This window comes from Phalacrocorax aristotelis, chromosome 4 (assembly GCF_949628215.1).
Source record: "Phalacrocorax aristotelis chromosome 4, bGulAri2.1, whole genome shotgun sequence".
NCBI lineage: Eukaryota > Metazoa > Chordata > Aves > Suliformes > Phalacrocoracidae > Phalacrocorax > Phalacrocorax aristotelis.
The window spans coordinates 14,083,719-14,103,311 of NC_134279.1; the positions used below are offsets into that span (position 1 = coordinate 14,083,719).

General features: G+C 40.9%; 1 protein-coding gene across 1 annotated transcript; it reads left to right on the forward strand.

The window, feature by feature from the left end:
• Window positions 1–1,334: 1,334 nt before the first annotated feature.
• RASGEF1B (RasGEF domain family member 1B) lies at window positions 1,335–18,926 on the forward strand. Its single transcript, XM_075092402.1, is given in 14 exon segments — window positions 1,335–1,511; window positions 3,287–3,409; window positions 4,396–4,533; window positions 9,486–9,698; window positions 9,798–9,872; window positions 11,144–11,234; window positions 11,312–11,316; window positions 12,302–12,404; window positions 13,119–13,198; window positions 14,499–14,594; window positions 16,581–16,685; window positions 17,904–17,927; window positions 17,929–18,028; window positions 18,904–18,926. Coding segments are annotated over 14 exon segments (1,353 nt in total).
• Window positions 18,927–19,593: the final 667 nt, after the last annotated feature.

Here is a 19,593-nt window from a genome sequence, read left to right on the forward strand (position 1 = left end):
TAAGCTTTGCAATCAGGGAGCCGACCGCTACAGAGCCTAAAATCCGCGTTAAGGCACTTTAGGAAGGCTGGCCAGCTCAAAGGGCTACTCTTACTCTTGCTGACAAAGGGATAGGAGGGACCCTCTTTTACGCAGGACGTTAACTTCTGGCACCTATTGGTCGCGCCGCCTAGAGCGGGTGCGTTCACTTTCCCACCTGGTGCCCGGAAACAATAGCCAGGCGGTCGGCGTGGCTTTGGAAGCCTGGCAGGATCCCACCGGGACTGCTAGTATTGGCTGAGGAAGGGCTGCCAAAGGCAACCTGAGCCCAACAGCCTTTTCACACACTGTGTAACCAAAAGAGCTCTTGGGTGGTCATAGCCCCCTTGCTGCCCACCCCCTACTTTGGATAACTGAACAGCTTGCAGCACTGGCTGATCTTTTCCTTGGTAAAACATTTTTATTCCACAGGCACTGAGATGCAAGGCTGATGAGTAATTGCTTTATTTTTCCTTAAGTACTGAGAAAATCTGAAGCTGGAAGGCACAGGGCTGGATTTTTCATAGTGTCACAGGATTTGGAGGGGGGTTTAACAGATCTCTGATTCTGCTCACATCTTTGATATCATTGGTGAGCTTGAACAAGATTAGTAAGCAACTATATACAGGCATATTTTTCCAAATTTCTGCGGAGCCACTCAGAGAGTAAGTAGAGATGGATGTGCTGAAGCATCAGGCTTTAGCCTGGGTCACACCTGTCACAGTTTAACTGGAATAAGGCAGCACTGATTTACCAGGGTGGAGTTGGGAAATCGGAGATTTTCATTGCAGTTACATGGCTGTTGTGTTGCATATGGAGACTGTACTCACACAACCTCTTGAGGGGGGCTTCACTTTAGTCTCTCTTCCTGTGCACTGACTGGGCTATCTCAGGCCATGACAGGCTGAACATGGGTAACTACTCTCAGGATTTGCACAAAGTTGTCAATGAACACTATGCCATGTCCCCAGAAGCTTTACAGAAAGTTTGAGTTCCCAAAACCTGTCAAGATTCTTGTATGCTCCTACTAGCTCTTAACCATGATCTCTTATCTGTCATTAAATGAAGAAACACCAAGATACAGAAGCAGCATGTGACAATTGCGATGACAGGCAGCAATTAGAGCCTGCATTGGCCCTTTCCTGAGAAATCTGCACGGGCTGGAAGACAGTACAAACTTTACTGCTGTGTGAAAGGAACACAGGGTGTGACACTGGGTTTTCTTCCTAGTGCAATACTATCTCTGGAGTGTAGAAAGCCTCTTACATTGCACCTTCTGGTAATTATCTCTCTTCTGTGTGTCTCCTCAGGAAAGGATGCCACAGACACCTCCCTTTGCAGCTATGTTTGACAGCAGCGGCTACAACAGGAACCTGTATCAGTCAAAAGAGGGCAACTATGGAGGGCTGTATTACCATGACAACAACCTCCTTTCACGGTCTCTGGAAGCTCTGATTCAGCACTTAGTACCCAATGTAGATTACTGTCCTGATGTAAGTCTATACACCCAGCTAACTATATGACTAAGCCTGATGCATCTCTTAAGAGGGAACTTCCACATGTGCAGTAAAAGCAGAATGTGTCACATCAAATTGTTAAGGAAGGGGTTCGAGTGACTGATCAGCACTCATAGGATAAGCATGCTTTGTGTGAGTGCAGCATGCAGTAACTCACCTGACTTCGGAAGTCTAATTATTACTCCTATTGTGAGGTATGCAACCCCGGTGACTCATTTATAAAGCAAGTACCAGCGTGGCTTACTGTTTGATGGATTGTGTGTACCATTAACCCTTAAAAAATCTGTCAGGCAAGTTGAGCAGAAACACATGACCACTGGTATGACAGGATTAATATATTTAGTTTGAAAAACAAACAGGTTTTAATGCATATTTCCAAATGCTTATCTGAGGTCCACATGTATCTTGTAATTAGCAACTGAACTGTTGAAGTAGTACTACACCGTTGGGAATCAGCAGAGGCTGGACAAGAGAACAGGACATTTGTCATCTGAGAATTTTTGGCCTGTCTAGATGCATCCATAGACTGAGACATTTTATGTAATTCTTCAAAAAGAAGAATGATACCAAAAAGTTGGAGGGAACAGTTGGGGATGATGAAAGCACATGTCTGCTTGTTGAAAGGCTCCTGCTGAAGATATAAGTCCACTTATGTTCAGCTTCTGTTATTATCATAGATCTATTCATGTTTCCAAGACAGGATCTTTTTTAATTTGGGTCAGAGTTAACAGCAGCACAGGACCATGCTTAAGCTAGTGCTTATCCATTAATGATTAATGTAAAATTTAAACATATAGCAATTTAGACGCCAACTGGTCAAACAGGATAACTATTCCCAGTCCCTAGAACAGGAACATTGTAGAATCTATCTTGTGGGTGCCATAAATACTTAATTACTGGCAATGTGGGGACTAGAGTGGATATTTTGAACATCCATCTCACAATGAGTTTATATCATGATATATGAAAAATTAAAGCAAAATAAGGAGCCTCCTCTTCTAACGTCAGAATGAGTTACTAATTTTTATTCTGTAAAATTAAGGTAGGTATTTCCCTCCACTTTCACCCAGGAAACAAGCAATACTATGAAAAATGAACAGTATTTGGGTATTCTTAATGGAAGAACGAGGTCATAGTGTGTAGATTACTGAGGTCAGACAGGCAAATACAATGGTGTATGTGGCGTAATTGAGTCAGCTCAACAATTTGGTCAACTGGCATCTTTTTTTTTCTTTTTGTGAAGACTATTTATTTTCACTAGCAATGTGGAAGCAGACAAGATTTCCCTGTTGGTATTCTAGTAGACTTCAGCAATTCAAGTAGCTTGGATTTGCAGCATAAATTTAATTCTATTGTTGGGCTAGAAAGATTTATGTAATCTGGTAATGGCTCTTGCAAAGGTTTACTGTACAGCAAGGGAAGATGAGTTGAAATTTTATTCTGAATAATTTCAGGTACTGAGCTTGTAATAAGGCTGTGTGCAATAGGAGAGCTAAACCAGCCCTGCCCTGCCTTGTTTTGGTTAAATATTGCATACCTGGGCTCAAGCACAAATTTGTAACACCGATTCTGGAGCAATGACAAGTGTTAAATTAAATGCTTACTACTGTAGTAATAGCTCTTGGCACAGTCAAATGCAAAGCTTTCTTCTGCAGATAATAAAGTATTAGGAACTGATTTCAGGAATGCATTTTGAGAAAATGTATAACTGGTAGTAGTTTATCCCTTTCCCGTCTTCCTCTTGTTAGCAGAGGACATACATCTTCACCTTCCTTCTAAGTTCACGCCTGTTCATGCATCCATATGAGCTCATGGCCAAAGTCTGCTATCTGTGCACTGAGCAGCAGAGACTAAGTGAGCCTGGCCTGGACAAGGTATGATCCCTCACTCTTATGTACTCCTGTTAATTCCAGCCAAATGTCTCTACCCTACCCACAGTAAAATGTTCCTATTCAAGAGAGTCCTGAGCAGGATTAAACAGATTGAAAACCTCATATAAGCAACTAGAATTTGACCTTTATATACTGACATTAATGGGAAATTTCCACACTGCTCAGCCTGTCATCTGTGAAGACTATTGGTGCTGCTGCATGGTTTGTTTTACTAATACATGGGCCAGAAGCAAAAGTACTTGCTGTTAATGATGTATCCTGCACTGACCCTGCAGTTGTTGTTTCAGGGTTCCAAACATCTTGACGTATAATGCCAAAACGTTGGAAAGACATAAGAATGAATTAAGCACACCAGTGAGAATTACACTGACCTGTCTCCCATGCTTAAGCTGCACTCTTGCTACAGTCTTTGCAGAGTGGCTTAGACTGCTGGCCCCTTTGCATGGGAATGTGTGTTTTTTTCTGTGTCATGTCTAGAGTTGAAAGGGAGTAGGATTTGGACATTTGGACAGAACCTCCACCTCAGCAGAAAATGATACAAATCAAATTAATATACTTGAATAATTCCACTGCTTTCTCACTATAAGGTATATTTCGTGCATAAGTCTTGGCAGAACTGGAGCTTATCAATTTCATTGTTGATAGTTAGCCATATGTTATAGAAACACTAATAAATGTCTTGCACTGAGACACTCCTGATGATAAGGGGAATTTTTCTAAGAGTTCCACCTACCTGGGGCCTAATTTCCGGGTCAGTTAAGCCAATTAAAGTGACTTCATTGGCTTCAATGGGTATTGGCTCTGGCCTGTAATCCAATGCTGAATTAAATTAAGGTTAAAAATTTAACTGACCTTCATACCCTTATGCTCCACAGTATCCTACAGAAGGGAATTCTCTTTCCTTTGGGTTAGGTATGTGCTGTATCACTGTTACATGTAACATTCCTCCTCCTCCTCTTTTCAAATAGAACCAGGTACAAAAAATTGCACCCAAAACGCTGCAGTTGTTGACTGAATGGACAAAGACATTTCCTTATGCTTTCCGAGATGAATGCATGATGAGGAACTTAAAGGAGTTGGCACAAAGAATAGCCAGTGGTGATAAGGTAAGATTTCTGCGCACAAAAAGGCATTCCTTTAATGCTTTGATAGTGCAAGTCTGTTCTTAATAGCATCGTATGACTCTGCATGGCTAAGCTAACTTATGAAGGTGCTGGTAGGCAAAAACTTCCGTCTGGTACCTAGGCCTAGGAAGAAACCACAAAGCATAAGCAGATCATTTTCAGAGCACAGGCAAGGTTCACTGCATCACTAAACCCATGATATAATTGCATATTGTGCAGACAGACACAACTTAGTGGGTGTTAGTTTTTTTTAGTGATTCTGCTTGGAAGAAACTAGATGAGTTACTGGGAAGCCTTGACATCCCTACTGATATTGATAATTTCTTTGATTTTTGTAAGATGTGTTGGAATTGGGCCTCTGACTTGTAGGTCAATGGAAGAGTTATAGCAGGTTTGGAAAAAAGTTTCTAAAAGAAAAATGGGCCCGAAAGAATTGTCTGGAGTTTAAAGCAGCAGATATAAACTCAGAAGCTGTCTCTCATATTCCTTCCTCCGGGTAGAGCACACAAGGAAATCACTTGACCTTTTTCTAAGTCCCAGTTCTCAGATGGAAGTAAAGTTTCACGGAAGTATTATGAAATATTTTGATGCTTCACTGATGCTTGTCTTCTAGGTACTGAAATAGAAATAAACTCAGCCAAAAGCCATGGCTTATTCACTTAGTGGAAAGGCAATTAACAAGGTTTCAACAAGCAGATCATGTGTAGCTGGCGTAATACTAAGATTATAAAAGACACTGGAGTGGCGTTTGAAAGAACTATAAATGCAAAGAGGTATTGCTAAATGACTGTGCTGGTTTTGGCTGAGAAGGGGTTAATTCTCCTCACTGTGGGGGGTCGGCTACCTTTTCTAGCTTCCCGCGCTCTGCCGCGTGGTGGGGGGGGGGCTGGGAGGGGCGGGGCCACGGCGGGGGCAGCTGACCCCGACTGGCCAATGGCATGTTCATTCCATACCATGTGACTCCATGACCAGTATATTGAGGGGGGGCAGGTTGCGGCTCAGAAGCGGCGCGGCGTCGGGTTGGCGGGCGGCTGCGTCGCGTGCAGTTTGTTTCGGCGGTTCGTTCCCCCTCTCCCTTCCCCTCCCCCAGGGCTTTGCGCCTCTCGTTGTTCTCCTTCACATTGCATTTCTATTGTTGTTTCTTTTAATTTTAATTATTAAACTGTTCTTATCCCAACCGACGAGCGTTACCCTTCTGATTCTCTCCCCCATCTACCGGTGGGGGAGTGAGAGAGCGACTGTGTGGGGCTGAGCTGCCGGCTAAACCACGACAATGACGCTGTGTTTCTAATGTTCCTTAGGGGCTGGTATTCCTTATGTAAGCTTTTGAATAATGATATGAACAAGGCAGCAAAAGGCACATTAACAAGCACATAGGTGAGCTTTACTGGGAGTAGTTGTGAGTGCTGCCAAACGCCTGGAAAGATCTTGACAGACTCTAAACAAAGATGGAAGAGAACAAACCTAAACTGAATTTGGAAGCTGAAATACATATTGATGTGTGAAAGTGGGGAGGGACAAAAGAACATGGGACAAGAGAGTGCGTTGCGGTATGGAAAACAATGAAAAAGATACCAAATTTGATGGGCAAGCTTAGAGTTCCTGCAAGATAGCTACAGGAGCCTCTGGACTGTGGAGAGACAATAGGGGTTTGCCTTCATTGTGGGTGTGCCAGGCAGCACTTTTCCCTGTACAGTGCTCCTACACTGTTGCTTTGTTTCTGGGTACTCTTAATAGGAAGATAGGGAACTTCAGTTCAAGAAAAGTACTAAGACTGAGGACTCACACTGACTTGGAAAATACCCACTGGCACAAAAAGAGAGAAGGGTGTTCAGCCTGGTGGTGGATGGGTTGGTGGATGCAAGAGTGAAATGGCAACAGGGAAGGGTTGTCTACAGTGTTTTTGGCAATACAGGCAGTTTAAACAGCGAAATAATCTACTGAGGGGAAAGGCAGGTCTACTGAGTGCTAGAAAATGAGCACTAGGGAGCAATCTTACTCTGGCAGTGAGCTATATATCTTTTCTAGCTCTAGCTTTGAGCTTTTTTTTACTTAAAGGTTTCCTTTAGAAAGACAAAGGGAAAGCAAACACTGCAGTAAATTGACTTGCGTATTGTGAACTGCTTGGAACAGTAAATGGCAAATTCCTTGACCTTGCTTTTCTACGGAGTGCTTGGATTTGTGCGAGTCATTACCTTGAAGGATACAAAAGAAGCAGTGTTTCCTATTCCTGTTCACTACAGCTTTTCTACTTGTAGCTTCTTATTCCACTTCCCAAATTATTGTGCTCTGGTACTGTTAAGAGCTATCAGTAAGGGTCTAATTAAAACTGTTCACCACACTAACATACTGCTGCATCAAAAATAGTCTTTGGAAAAACTTTGCTGATTCTGTTTTTATCCCTTCTTCTCCCTCAATTCAATTCGATTCCTTCGATTTTTTTCTTCTCTGTGTCCTGAGAGGTCATCATGCTCATGAGATATTTCTAAATTGTTCTGGTACCTTTTACCATTTAACTGCCCTTAGTTTCAAGGTATATCTTTTGAAACCTTTCCCATCAGCCATTGCCTTCCATTTCCTGATCAGTTCCATATAAACATCTATCTGTGGCTTTTTCTATGAAACATTTGATGAGTATCCAATCACACCAAAGCTACATCCTGTATCATGATGTCTTTTCATGTGCAGCCCAATATTGCACTGTCCTTTCTTCCTGCCGCTCCCTGCTCCACTCCATGATATCATATAGTGAGATTGACTGTGGAAACTCATTTAACATATGATATTCCATATCTAGCAGGTAGTAATGGTTCTTCCAGACACAAAGGGCTGACCTTGAGGTGACGTCTCCCATCACTTTCTCATGTGCTAGCCAATCCTCAGAGGTTTTTAAATATAAATATCAGCATTGTCAGTGTGAATATAGAATCAGAAATGAGACTATGGGACAAAATAAGTGGAAAGGAGAAACCTAATATAGAAGATGACCATATGTTTAATATCTCATTGTTAAAAGACATATTCTGCAAGTTCATTGGTGTTTTGTTAAATATATATATGATATTCAAAAATGCATGAGATTAAGTAATGGCCCAGCAGCAAAGACCTGTTGTGGGTAGAAAACACAGTACATCTTTATCCTTGCACAGAATGCCTCAAGGTCACTGCCTCTTTGCTCAAGAGCAGACTGAGGCTCAAAAGAGCAGAGGGGTGTTGGTTTTGTGGGCTGAGGTACATCTGTGAGGTGTGAGAGGAAACTGGCATTTCCTTCTGCCGTTGTGCCAGGAGGATTTTACCTCATCCCTGGACAGAGGGATGTTCGTTATATTGAACTGCTGTTAGATCAGATGTGGGCTAATTACCCTGATTTCTTGTTCTGGTTTGGAGGGTATCTGTGCCGGTTTGCCTTTTCTCTGTGGTTTTCCATCTAGAGAAGCAGACTGAACAGAATTAGGTGGTTCAGCTTTGTATCTTCACCCATTTTCTCCCTGATTTTGTTGACAGTTCTGGGTTGACATGAACCACAAATCCAGGCAACATTTATTTTTTTGCTTTGAAGCTTAACTCACTGATTATTAAGTGATTTCCATCAGTAGCCAGAATTCATCCTAGGTATTTTAGATTATTTTTTCCATTCTCAGTTGATTAACAGCCAGGCAAGAAAATCCTTCATAAAGTTCTCTCACATGAAATTTGTCTAGAAAATCAAAACACATCTAAGCAGAAAGCAATTATTTACCATGTAACAAGACAAGTTCAGCCTTGGTTGAACACAACTGACTTCAAGAATGAATCTCACCCAAGACAGTGCTGTTGTATTTGAGTAAATTTGGAAATCCATATAAATAGCAGCTTTGGAGGGCATGACGAATTAATTAGAATACAGGAAACATTCCTGCCTTGGACTGATCATACCATACTGTGCTGCAGCCAATAGATTTTGGATGCTCTTTTTTTCAGCCACTTAGGTTTTGCTTTCATGGCTTTAGGATGGTATCTGGAAATGGGAAGACTAACCACCTTGCGGTCAGTTACACAGATCTATCTACTTCAGAGTCAAGTCCTGCTTCTACTTAAATTTGTCACTCCTGTTAACTTAAACCCCCACATGGAAAGGCCTGCAAGGTTTAAGAAAAGAGGTGGTTTTATTATTTTCTCCTTTTCTCAGATTTACCAGAAGTTTTAACTCTGACTTCAGTGAAACTAGTCTTGGTTTATTCCAGCGAGAAGCAGGCCCTTTCTTCATCATTGAATGACCTTATATTACAGAATCATAGAATGGTAGGGGTTGGAAGGGACCTCTGGAGATCATCTTGTCTAACCCCCCTGATTGAACAGGGAGGACAGGACTGCATCCAGGTGGGTTGTGAATATTGTCAGGGAAGGAGACTTCACAACCTCTCTGGACATCCTGTCCCACTGCTCTGTCACCCTCACAGTAAAGTTTTTTCTCATATTTAAGTGGAACTTCCTGTGTTCCAGCTTGTGCCCATTGTCCCTTGTCCTGTCATTGGGCACCACTGAAAAGAGCCCATCCCCATCCTCCTGACACCCACCCTTGACACCCATCCTCTTGACACTCATATTGTTTTCTCCTGTGGTCTTAAGCAGGAGAAGATGGAGTATTTTCATTTCTTGTATTTTGACCGGTGATTGGTGGTACTTTTCATGCAGTAGATTATGCATGACTTTTCTGCTGTTCCTTGAGCTAACTGGATCACTGTTGAATCTGGGGGACAATCAGTGTTTAAATCCTCAGCTGGATTCCTTTTGGTCTGATGAAATACCAGTAATAGAAACTCTCATAGTAGAGCATCTCTTAAAGTTAACAACAAATACAGGTATTAGCATCAATCTGGTTTGGTGTCATGCAGACTTTAATACTATCTTCTCACATTTTGAAAACATCTCCCAGTTGTTTCATGTCATGACAGATGTATGGAAAGAATGTACAGCAGCTCCTCCAGAACCTGATTCAGAAGCTCGCCACTGCTAGCCCGTATGAGGAAGTACTTGCAAAAATTAATGCCACGTTCACAGATCGCCTCATGGTTCTAAAGACCAAGCCCCAGTCCATCCAGAGGGACATAATCACAGTCTGCAATGATCCTTACGCATTAGCTCAGCAGCTGACACACATAGAGCTTGTGAGTTGTTGTACTTCCAAGTCCGATTTCATCCTTTCCTTCTTTTCGAAATGCACCTTAACATAGGATATGACTTGGCTGCTTATGTGCTTTATTTAGGAGAGACTTAATTATATTGGACCAGAAGAATTTGTCCAGGCATTTGTGCAAAAGGATCCTTTGGACAATGACAAGGTAATTGGAGCAGATCTGGAGCAGCTCTGAAATGCAGCAGTTAACATCCTGGAGCTCAGGTGCCCCACGAGCTGGAAGTGAGGTCCAGCAATAAATAAGGACCAGCAGAAATGAGCTTTATAGTATTCCTCTTGAATTTGTTGATGCTTTTTCTTTCTGGAGAACAACTCCTGACGCTCCAGAATTCAGCCAACAAATTGAATTAAATTAAGATATTTGCTGTTTTTTTCTGATTTAAGCTAAGGGAGAACTTAATCCAGTGAATGTTTTCTCAAGGCCACCTATGTGGTCTAAAACTGGAAAAAGACTGAGTTTAACTTTGGCTTTTGTGTTACTTATTTTCAACATATGTTCTTCCTTTTAGTAAACTGAACTCTATGCAGCAAACTGGCAGATAGCGCAATATACATAACAAAAAGGGGGCAGTGAGCTCTAGACCCATATGAGATGAAGGGCAAAGATGTAATGTTTTTAGCTATCCACAGTAGAGTTGTATGTCCTTGAATGCTACTTTCAAGATGACTCATGCTCTGTAAATAAACTCTGCCAAAGTCAGGCAGTTAAAACTTGAATTACTGTCCTCCCTAAAAATGACAGAGTGAATGACTCAAGTTTACAATTTGATGTTCAGTAAGACAGTCTCTGAAAATTATTTTGTAGGTAGAGATCACTAAAACGCCTGTCTACCCCTTTTTAGCCAACCCTGAGACGTGGCGTGGGAATTGTTCCAAGACACCACAGAACAAATAGCACTGGTTAGGAAAGGAAGAATCCAATCAAATGGTAGAGCTGATCTCCCAAAGTTAGGATACAGTATGTTAATTTGGTGTCAACAACTTAACACAATATGCCAGTGGAGTGGGATGGACTCTCTTTTCCTTTTGCACTTGCAGAGGACATAATGTTGACGCTAGTATATGAATGGGACAGGAGTGAGGACTGAAACAGTGCTCATATCCAAGGAAGCTTTAAGCAGATACATAGCTTGGGTTGTTTGCATAAATTTATCCTAAGTCCTGGCATCCAGTAGGACTTACAGCAGGTGATGGATTCTACATGCCTGCTTTACTGAGCCAACAGCTCAGGAAGAAGTTATAAATACTCAAAACTATCACTGCTGCTTTCGCTCTAATCTTCTTGTCACTTTTGTTAATAGAGTTACTCCTGATTACTTGACAGCATTTGAGGACAGGAAGCAGAAGGGCAAAAGGTTTCTTTCAGGGAAACAATGAAGATTGCACCAAAGGTTGCTATTTTTCTTCTGTCTGCAGAGCTGCTATGGAGATCGAAAAAAGACCCAGAATCTGGAAGCCTATGTGGAATGGTTTAACAGGCTCAGTTACTTCGTTGCAACAGAAATCTGTACAATAAGCAAGGACTTTTTCTGCTAAAAGGTTTTGTTTAGTCTAGTTGTCCAAAACAATGTTAAGTCTTTTCAGGTTTGGTGCCCCTTCAGTGTGCCCTTGGACTTTGCATTTGCTCGGCTCTGTATATTTTCACATAAAGTCAGCACAGGGCTGAAGAAGAAATAAGTTCTGTGTTTTCAGCATCATACTTGTGCCTCAGCCTTGTTTGTGTGACACAGTGGTGATGTTAAGCTGGGTTAGGCCTTCTTGGCACAGGCATGTGCCTGGCCTGCCCTTCTCTCCTGCAAATTCCCCTTGTGAATGGAGCCATCTTTTCTCTCCTCTGTGCTGACCACCTTCTCTAGTCTTCTTCATACCCTTCTTCTTGGCTGTGCTGGTTTTGGCTGAGAAGGGGTTAATTCTCCTCACTGTGGGGGGTCGGCTACCTTTCCAGCTTCCGTGCCGGGGGGGGGGGGGCGGGGGTGGAGCTGGGAGGGGCAGGGCCATGGTGGGGGCGGCTGACGCCGACTGGCCAATGGCATGTTCATTCCATACCATGTGACTCCATGACCAGTATATTGGGGGGGCAGGTTGCGGCTCAGAAGCGGCGCGGCGTCGGGTTGGCGGGTGGTTCGTTTCGGCGGTTCGTTCCCCTTTCCCTTCCCCTCCCCCGGGGTTTTGCGCCTCTCGTTGTTCTCCTTTACATTGCATTTTCTTTTAGTTTTAATTATTAAACTGTTCTTATCCCAGCCCACGAGCGTTACCCTTCTGATTCTCTCCCCCATCTACCGGTGGGGGAGTGAGCGAGCTACTGTGTGGGGCTGAGCTGCCGGCTAAACCACGACATTGGCAGAGACTCTTTACCTGTTTTCCTTACTCTCTACCTGCCTGGTACCTGGGTTGTCTTTGTTGTCCTGATGGCTTTTGAACACAATAGCGTGGTTTCCTCTACATGTAAAGCATAGTGTGAAGCTGTGGTACATGTGGAAAACAGTCTGTTAACAGGTGTGTTGCTTCTTTTGGGGATGGGTCAAAGTGCTCTGTTTACTGCTGAACGTAACGATCCAATGGCATCTCTTGCAGCCTGTGAAGAAGCAGCACAGAGCAAGAGTGATAGAATATTTCATCAGTGTGGCACGGGAATGTTTTAACATTGGCAACCTTAACTCCTTAATGGCTATTATTTGTAAGTATGTGTCCTGAGACATTTTGTCCCTGTTTGAATCCAGATAAAGGAAGCTCAGTGCTTTATACAAAAGTCTGCTGCTTAGCATGTTCAGCGGTGTGAAGTTGGGAGGGGAAGTAGTGGAAAATTGCTCAACATTGTTGTAATGTTATGTGTGTAAGAAATTGTTTACTGCTTTGTGTAAGTTACAGAAAAAATTTTAATTGCAACTGTTCAGAGATCTGAAACCCACTTTAGTGCTAAATTGGAATGGAAACTTTTCTTGTAATATGGAGGATTGATGTCTTCCATCGTTTCTATCACACCATATATATCCTAGTGGTTTAAAAATTCCACACCTTTTTTATATTGGGAATATTTTTCTAATTTGAAATGTGAAAACTTCATAGGTATGTGTAATTTTCAATGACACATGTAAGAGAGACTGGTGAGAAAACTCGCACTTTTCTACTGTATATTCATGTTTTATCAAAACCTTATTACATGATGTCATAGCATTTTTTTAGAGCTCTCATTCTGTAAGGGGTGTTCATTTTGTTTCCAAAGTTGTTTTTAGCATTGGAATTTCAAGAAAACTAGTCTGATTTCTGAGTAACTCTGTTGAAAATATTTGTTACTGTTAATAGCTCCTGTGCTTTAGAAATACTTATTAGCCTTAGCTACTTGAAAGATTTTTTTTATTAATGCTTCACAATTTACCCCTCTTACATCAAGCTGGCATGAACATGAGCCCTGTGTCTCGGTTAAAGAAAAACTGGACAAAAGTGAAGACAGCAAAGTTTGGTATTCTAGAGGTAAGTTTGGCCAACATTTGGACACTGGGCTATTAATAGCATTTTACTTTTAACTTATCTAAAATATGAGTTTGACTTCATTATGACATGTATAATTTAGTATGCTTGTGCTCTTAATGGAAATTCTAGAAGATGTAATAAGAATCTTTCAGCCAACTTGTGCTCTTTTGATTTGGAAGAAGGAAATTGAAGTAAAATTTTTTTTATTATTCCCAAACCCATGTCCTAAGAATTATTTTTAAAAAAAAAAGTAGGTAATCTCTTGAAAGGGAGATGTATTTGAGAGGGGTGGTGTGGATTGACCTAATGCAGTTCTGCCTTTGAAAATCAAGTTGAGCTGTAAGGTGTCTGCCTTGCCCTTTAAGAAAAATTTGTCTTGAACTCACTGATCGCCAGTTACCTTCAGGTAGTAGAGACTTTTGTCAAAGATCATGTAGGTGCAGCAGTGTATGAGTTTGTGATTTACCCAACAGATTATTTACCAAAAAGTTACTTATCCTGTGATGTAAATGGCAATTGGTTAATACAGGCTATTTATTAATAAGAAAGAAAACGTAATGTTTTGTACTTGATGCAAGCATGAAATGTTTATTTGATATAATCAGCAGATTTAACTTGTTCTATGATAACAGGCTAAAACTGGATGTCTGTAGCCACCTCACACTTCCCTCCCCCACCCTTAGGTGGGAAATAGCCTTCTTTGTGTCAAGGGTGGCTGCACAGCTCAGGAAGCTGCTGTTAAGATTATAGCGCTGTTACATTTGACCTTATTATGCAGTCTGGACATTGCTGGTTATGGACGTGCTTTGTGAGCCATGCAGTCATCATAGTCATTGAGATGCAGCAGTCAGTCTTGGAGCAATGAGGTGGGGGCACTAACAGCTTTAAGTGTCTGATCTTACTTTGCCATTGCAACTGAATCAGCTCTGAGAAACCTGCATACTATGAAAAGCAGAATATTAGTGCCAAGACCCATTGTTGTCTTATTTTCATGATTTTTGGCTTTTGAATTAAAGCTAAGCTACCTTCCTTGTGGAGAGAGAAAGAAGGTCTATGAATCCTGCCTTTGCTTTCCTGCCCCTGACTTGTATTGGATCCCTTGTTGTGCTCAGTGAACATTTTTTAGAACAAGGTTCTCTTCTGATCAAATGAACAGGTAAAGAGGTACTGCAGTCCTCTAAAAGGCCATATTTGTGGTGCTGTTCAGCAGACTTCCTTTTTGAAATAGTTGTTCAAGTGAAAAAGAATTGTGTGTGGTGACGACACTGGCTCATTATTTACATTTTTTCATCCCTTGTAGCATCAGATGGACCCTTCTAGCAATTTTTATAATTACCAAACTGGTCTGCGTGGAGCCACTCAAAGGTCCTTGACAGCTCATAGGAACAGAGAGAAGGTATGTTTACAAATGACTTGGCAATGGACAAAAATTAAATGTGCTTGTTAAGTTGCATGGTAAGCTTTTGTCTTGGGATTCTGATTCTTAGTGACTGTACCCCTAGTGGCCTTTTAAATAGAATAAGAAGCCTAAAAATGGAATCCCTTTTTACTGGTAATGTCTAAATATTACCTGTAAGCTACCAAGAAAGTAAATGGAATATTTGAGGAAACCTCATGGCTCAATGAAAGTGACTATCTTAGGACGGCCAGTTCAGCTTTGTGCTGACTGAAAGTTGCAAGCATTAAATGATTGCTTTGATTTTTTAAAAAATAAAATAAGTACATTGCATCAGCTTATTTCTTTTTTGACAGAGAACTTTATCTTAGAAACCAGTAATACAGATGGAAATGCTAAGGACTGAAATGAGGTTGCTGGTAATTTGTTCTTACAGATGCTACTGGTGCTCAGTGGTTTATGGTTTAGGGTGGAAAAGCTTTAAAATTTACTCAGAAAAGGTATTCTAAAACTCAAATCTAGACAGAGCTTCTGTCTAGATTCTGTGGAGTCCTCTTCCTGTGTATGGTCTTTAGATGAACTTTAAACGTACTCTGGAGTTTTTTAGAGGAAATAGTGAGATGAATCAAGTGTTTGTATAACGCAGTGGGTTAATATCCACCTTCCAGATTCAGAAGTGGCTGTGAACTATGCATTAATAGATGTGGCATCTTTCTTTGCCATTTAAAATAAATTAGCTTTTGAGAAATAAACTGGATTTGGTCACACGTTAATGCCAAATCTCAGCTGTAGTTCTTGTGGAAAGGAGCCAAATAGCTTCCTAGCTGCTCCCCACTTAGAACCAGTTGCTCATCAACTGCTTATAGTATTAGGACTTCATGCTGTGTTTAATAAACCTGATCTTGGTGCTCACAGAATAAACTACCAGGCAGGATGAAGCAAATTTATGTGCAGTCTGCTGCTCTATATTGTTTTTATACACATGCAAATAAAAAGAGGGATTCTTTGCAGAGTCCTAAGGTTCTGTTCACATATTGTTCAAAGTACCAGAAGTTTAAATGTAAGATGTTTACTTCTTTTCAGCAAAAAGTGAGTTTTGGGACCTCAGAGAAAGAACTTGCAGATATTGAAATGGTGCAGCAAAGTCTTCCATGGAAATAGTGATAAGTGATATCTGTTGCATCCCCAGTTGCAACAAGGATGTGAAGCTGTGAAAATTTTTGTAGGATGCAAATTAAAATACAATAATTTTAAGAATGTAAGAATGTTACAGCATTCTCCAGAGAAAATTCCTTTGATTTGTTCAGTTGGCAGGAAATACTTCATTTTGAGCAGGTCAGTGCCAAGGTTCAATTTCCTGCATGAGCTCAGGGAATTGTAGTTTGAAAGCCATTTGTGCTGCTAGCCCCAAATTTTCCATGCTGTGCTTTAATGTGCATCTCCCTTCATTTACCAAGCAAGTTCCTGTCAAGAGGGAGAACTGCACTAAGAGATACCCTGCAGGAATTGCATGTAAGAAGTAGGTACCCCTGAGCTCTTATGTTCTGGAATTTGCAAGGAAGAATAAGAAAGTGAAAACAAGAGACATGACATAGAAATGAAATTTGTTAGTCATATTGTTATTCTAAACATGCCTCGTAGCCACAGATGACAAGCAGTGGAGTGCCAACAGGTACTTTAATTGTGACCTTGAGGGAGCTACATGCCAAGAAGAGTTAAAGGTAGTGGAAGCAGCTTGGCACAAAGCTGGAAATAAAACTACTAGGATTAGCTTGCAATCCAAGAGACAACTTCCTTTGTAGAGAAACGTAATGTATTTTAAAATGCAGTGAATGCAATATTTTTGTGTGGTGAAAGAGAGAGATACACAGATCTTAGTCCTTCGGTATTTTGCTTAACTTTTGTACGACCTGAGTTCCTTTTATTTTTCTCTGTAGAACATTGTTTTGATTCAGGACCAGACTGAGAATAATGTTCTTTCCTTAGATCATAATACCTTTCTTCAGCCTCTTGATCAAAGATGTTTACTTCTTCAGTGAAGGTTGTGCCAATCATCTTCCAAATGGCCATGTCAATTTTGAATTAAGTAGAGCACTGAGTGGGGGTATTAACACAGGGTCAACCCCTGTAACACAAAACTGAAGCAGATCACGGTACAACTTCCACTGGAGAGATTCTGGGAAAACAAAATTAGACTGGAATTTGAGTGTATCTGTTACTTTTCCCAGGAGCTGGGAGGTAGTCAGGAAAAGCAATTTTTTTTTTGAAGATGGAATGTCTACAGAAACCCTTTCAATATTCACAATTTTTTAGTGGGGAAAAAAGTCAGAACTTTTTCCATGTGCTCAAATTCTTCTGAACGTTTCGACTTAGAGGTACAGTATGCTTAACAACAAAATAATTCAAATTAGTATTTTAGAGCTTCTTTGTAAATTCCACATGTAAAAGGTGAGTTCATCCTTTGTCAAGATATATACACAGTATTTTCATACATATAAGTCACAGATTGTCTGTGAAGAAACATGTGACAGAGCAGCTGTGAAGGGGTTTTGAGTCCCTTGTCTTTCAGTAGTTCTTCTCCCTCCGATTTGCTTGTTATCTGACAGTGTGGCTTATGCCATGATTTGTTATCTGGTACTTTCATCCTTCAAGAAGCCTTGGGTCACTTGCAAAAAGTTACAGTACACTTAGCCTGGTTCTAAAGCTAGACTTTGTGATGATCTGCAATGTCCTTTTACTAAAGGGATCTATGTGCACTTGAGTGAGGCGTGTTAAACTTTAATTGAAAGAGTTTATCAATTAATTACATCAACACACTACATGGGAAGTGTTTACTTTTGGCATAAATTTTGAGCAAGAAAATTGAGCATTTCAGATTAACTAAAGCGGAGCATCTGGATTTCAAAATGTCAGTATTGAGCATCTGGAGACTTTTGATGTGAAAAGTACTAAATATTTCACTGCAAAACAAGCAAGCATGAGCATCATCAAAGTGAAAATTTGGGTATAAGAAGTATTATCAGCTCCTTGAAAAGAAACTGAGTGCAGTTCCTTATCTACTGTTTATATTCATAAATAACAACAGTTTTACCAGGGTGGAGGAGTGGGAAGTAATCTTAGTTTGAAACAGAAATGCAAAAGTTAGAAGCTGATTTGTTGAGTCAGATCACATTCAATCCTAGCTTAAAACCTGGGGAGAATCAAAGCCTTGAACTTAAAACAAAGATATCTCTCTGTCTTTTTAAAACATGTTCAGGGTAAATAGTACTGTACAATATATAGCACCTCTTCTATTTTCTTTTCTGACAGAAATTTTGGGGATTGGCAAAACAAAGTCAGTGAACTTATGACATGGAAGCAAGTAGAGTGTCCTTTTGAAAGGGATCGGAAGATTCTGCAGTACTTGCTCACTGTCCCAGCCTTTACTGATGATGGTAAGGAGTTCTGGACTTCCTGCAGGTCTGGTGTCACTGGGCACTGCTTAGCCTGCCTCCATGTTAAGTTGTTGCTTCCTCACAGTAAAGGAAGACTTTGTCCTGAGACATCTCTGTCTGGCAAATAAAAAACGCTTCTCCCTTACAAATGTGAGGGAAAATAAGATCTTTTTATGCGCACATGGTCTGTGAGAATTGCTATTGTCCTTTTCTCTGAAATTGAATGAAAAAATTTGGTGCAATATGTGATCCCTGTAAATATCATCTGAAGTGTATTTATATGGACTTTAGGATGCTTTACACTAAAGGACGCTGCTTGAGAAAGAAAATGGGGACTTCACGGGTTGCTTACAAAGCACCATGTCCCTGGGCTCAGTTTTTCTTCTGAGTGTTTTCTTCCTCTCTTGTGCTTTTGAGTTTTTTTTCCCCTGGGGGTAGTCTTTGTTCTCATGCACTCTTTGCTAGTATTGTCTGGATGTAATTATAAGCAATGCTATTCTTCCTAATGGGATTCTGGGGCCCTAATCTGAGGGATGGATAATACAAGCCTTCATTTAACTTCAGTCCACTTTCCAGGGAAGGCAAATTTTAAAATGACTGTAGCCTCATCAACTCTTTCATTTTACTAGTTGTGAAAGATACACGAACCATTATGGCAGTGTTTTAACTTGTGCTTTGCCAATCAACTTTTTTTTTTAAAGTTGAATTTGTGGCAGCAGAGAAAACTAATCAGGTGCGTAGATGAAGACACAGAAATAAGCAGGTGTATGAATAGTCTGTGTTTTCACCCTGAAGCCATACCTCCACTTGAGTCTTAAAACTACAGATATCCCAAGGAACTGACCATTAATCAGGTATGATTGTCACTGTTACAGGCAGCTGGTACATTAACACCTAGAGGTACCCATTGCTATAATATCCCAACTCTTCTGATCCACTCTGTAGCACCACAGAGACACAACCATACACCACAACTCTAAGGATTCTCCTCAGGCCCTGTTGGTTTATCCTGGGATATCACAAATGGATGTAACAATTCCATCTGATTAATCCCAGTTATTTCGGGGAGAGGACAGAAAGGGAGACTTACATCAGTGCACAGACACTCTGTGTTATACAGGGTGGCAAGATGGACAGACAAAGACTATGAGCTTGAAAATCTGTGATAACACAAACCTCAGTTTCACAGGACCCTTATCTGAGGTATTCTGAAGCTGCCTGGGAAGATTTACATCATTCTAACCATTGCCTTTACTTATTTACATTTCCCTCTTCCTTTCAGGTCAGCACTTTGGGGCAGAGTCTAGTGCACAAGATGGCTGCTGTTGCTACGTTACGTGGATTACCAAGGGGCATGGCTTGATTTGTTTTTCTGTACACCAAATGGCGTTCAAAGTGGTGAAAAATATGCAGTCAGTTGCGATATTGTGTCAGCAAAGATGAAACAAGTTACGAACAAACAGATAGCTTCTCACATCTGACAGATGAGATAAAATCTCAAGTGATTCAGGCTTAAGTATTGATTGAGGACAGCGCTGACAGAACCTTTTGAAGAGCTCAGGTGC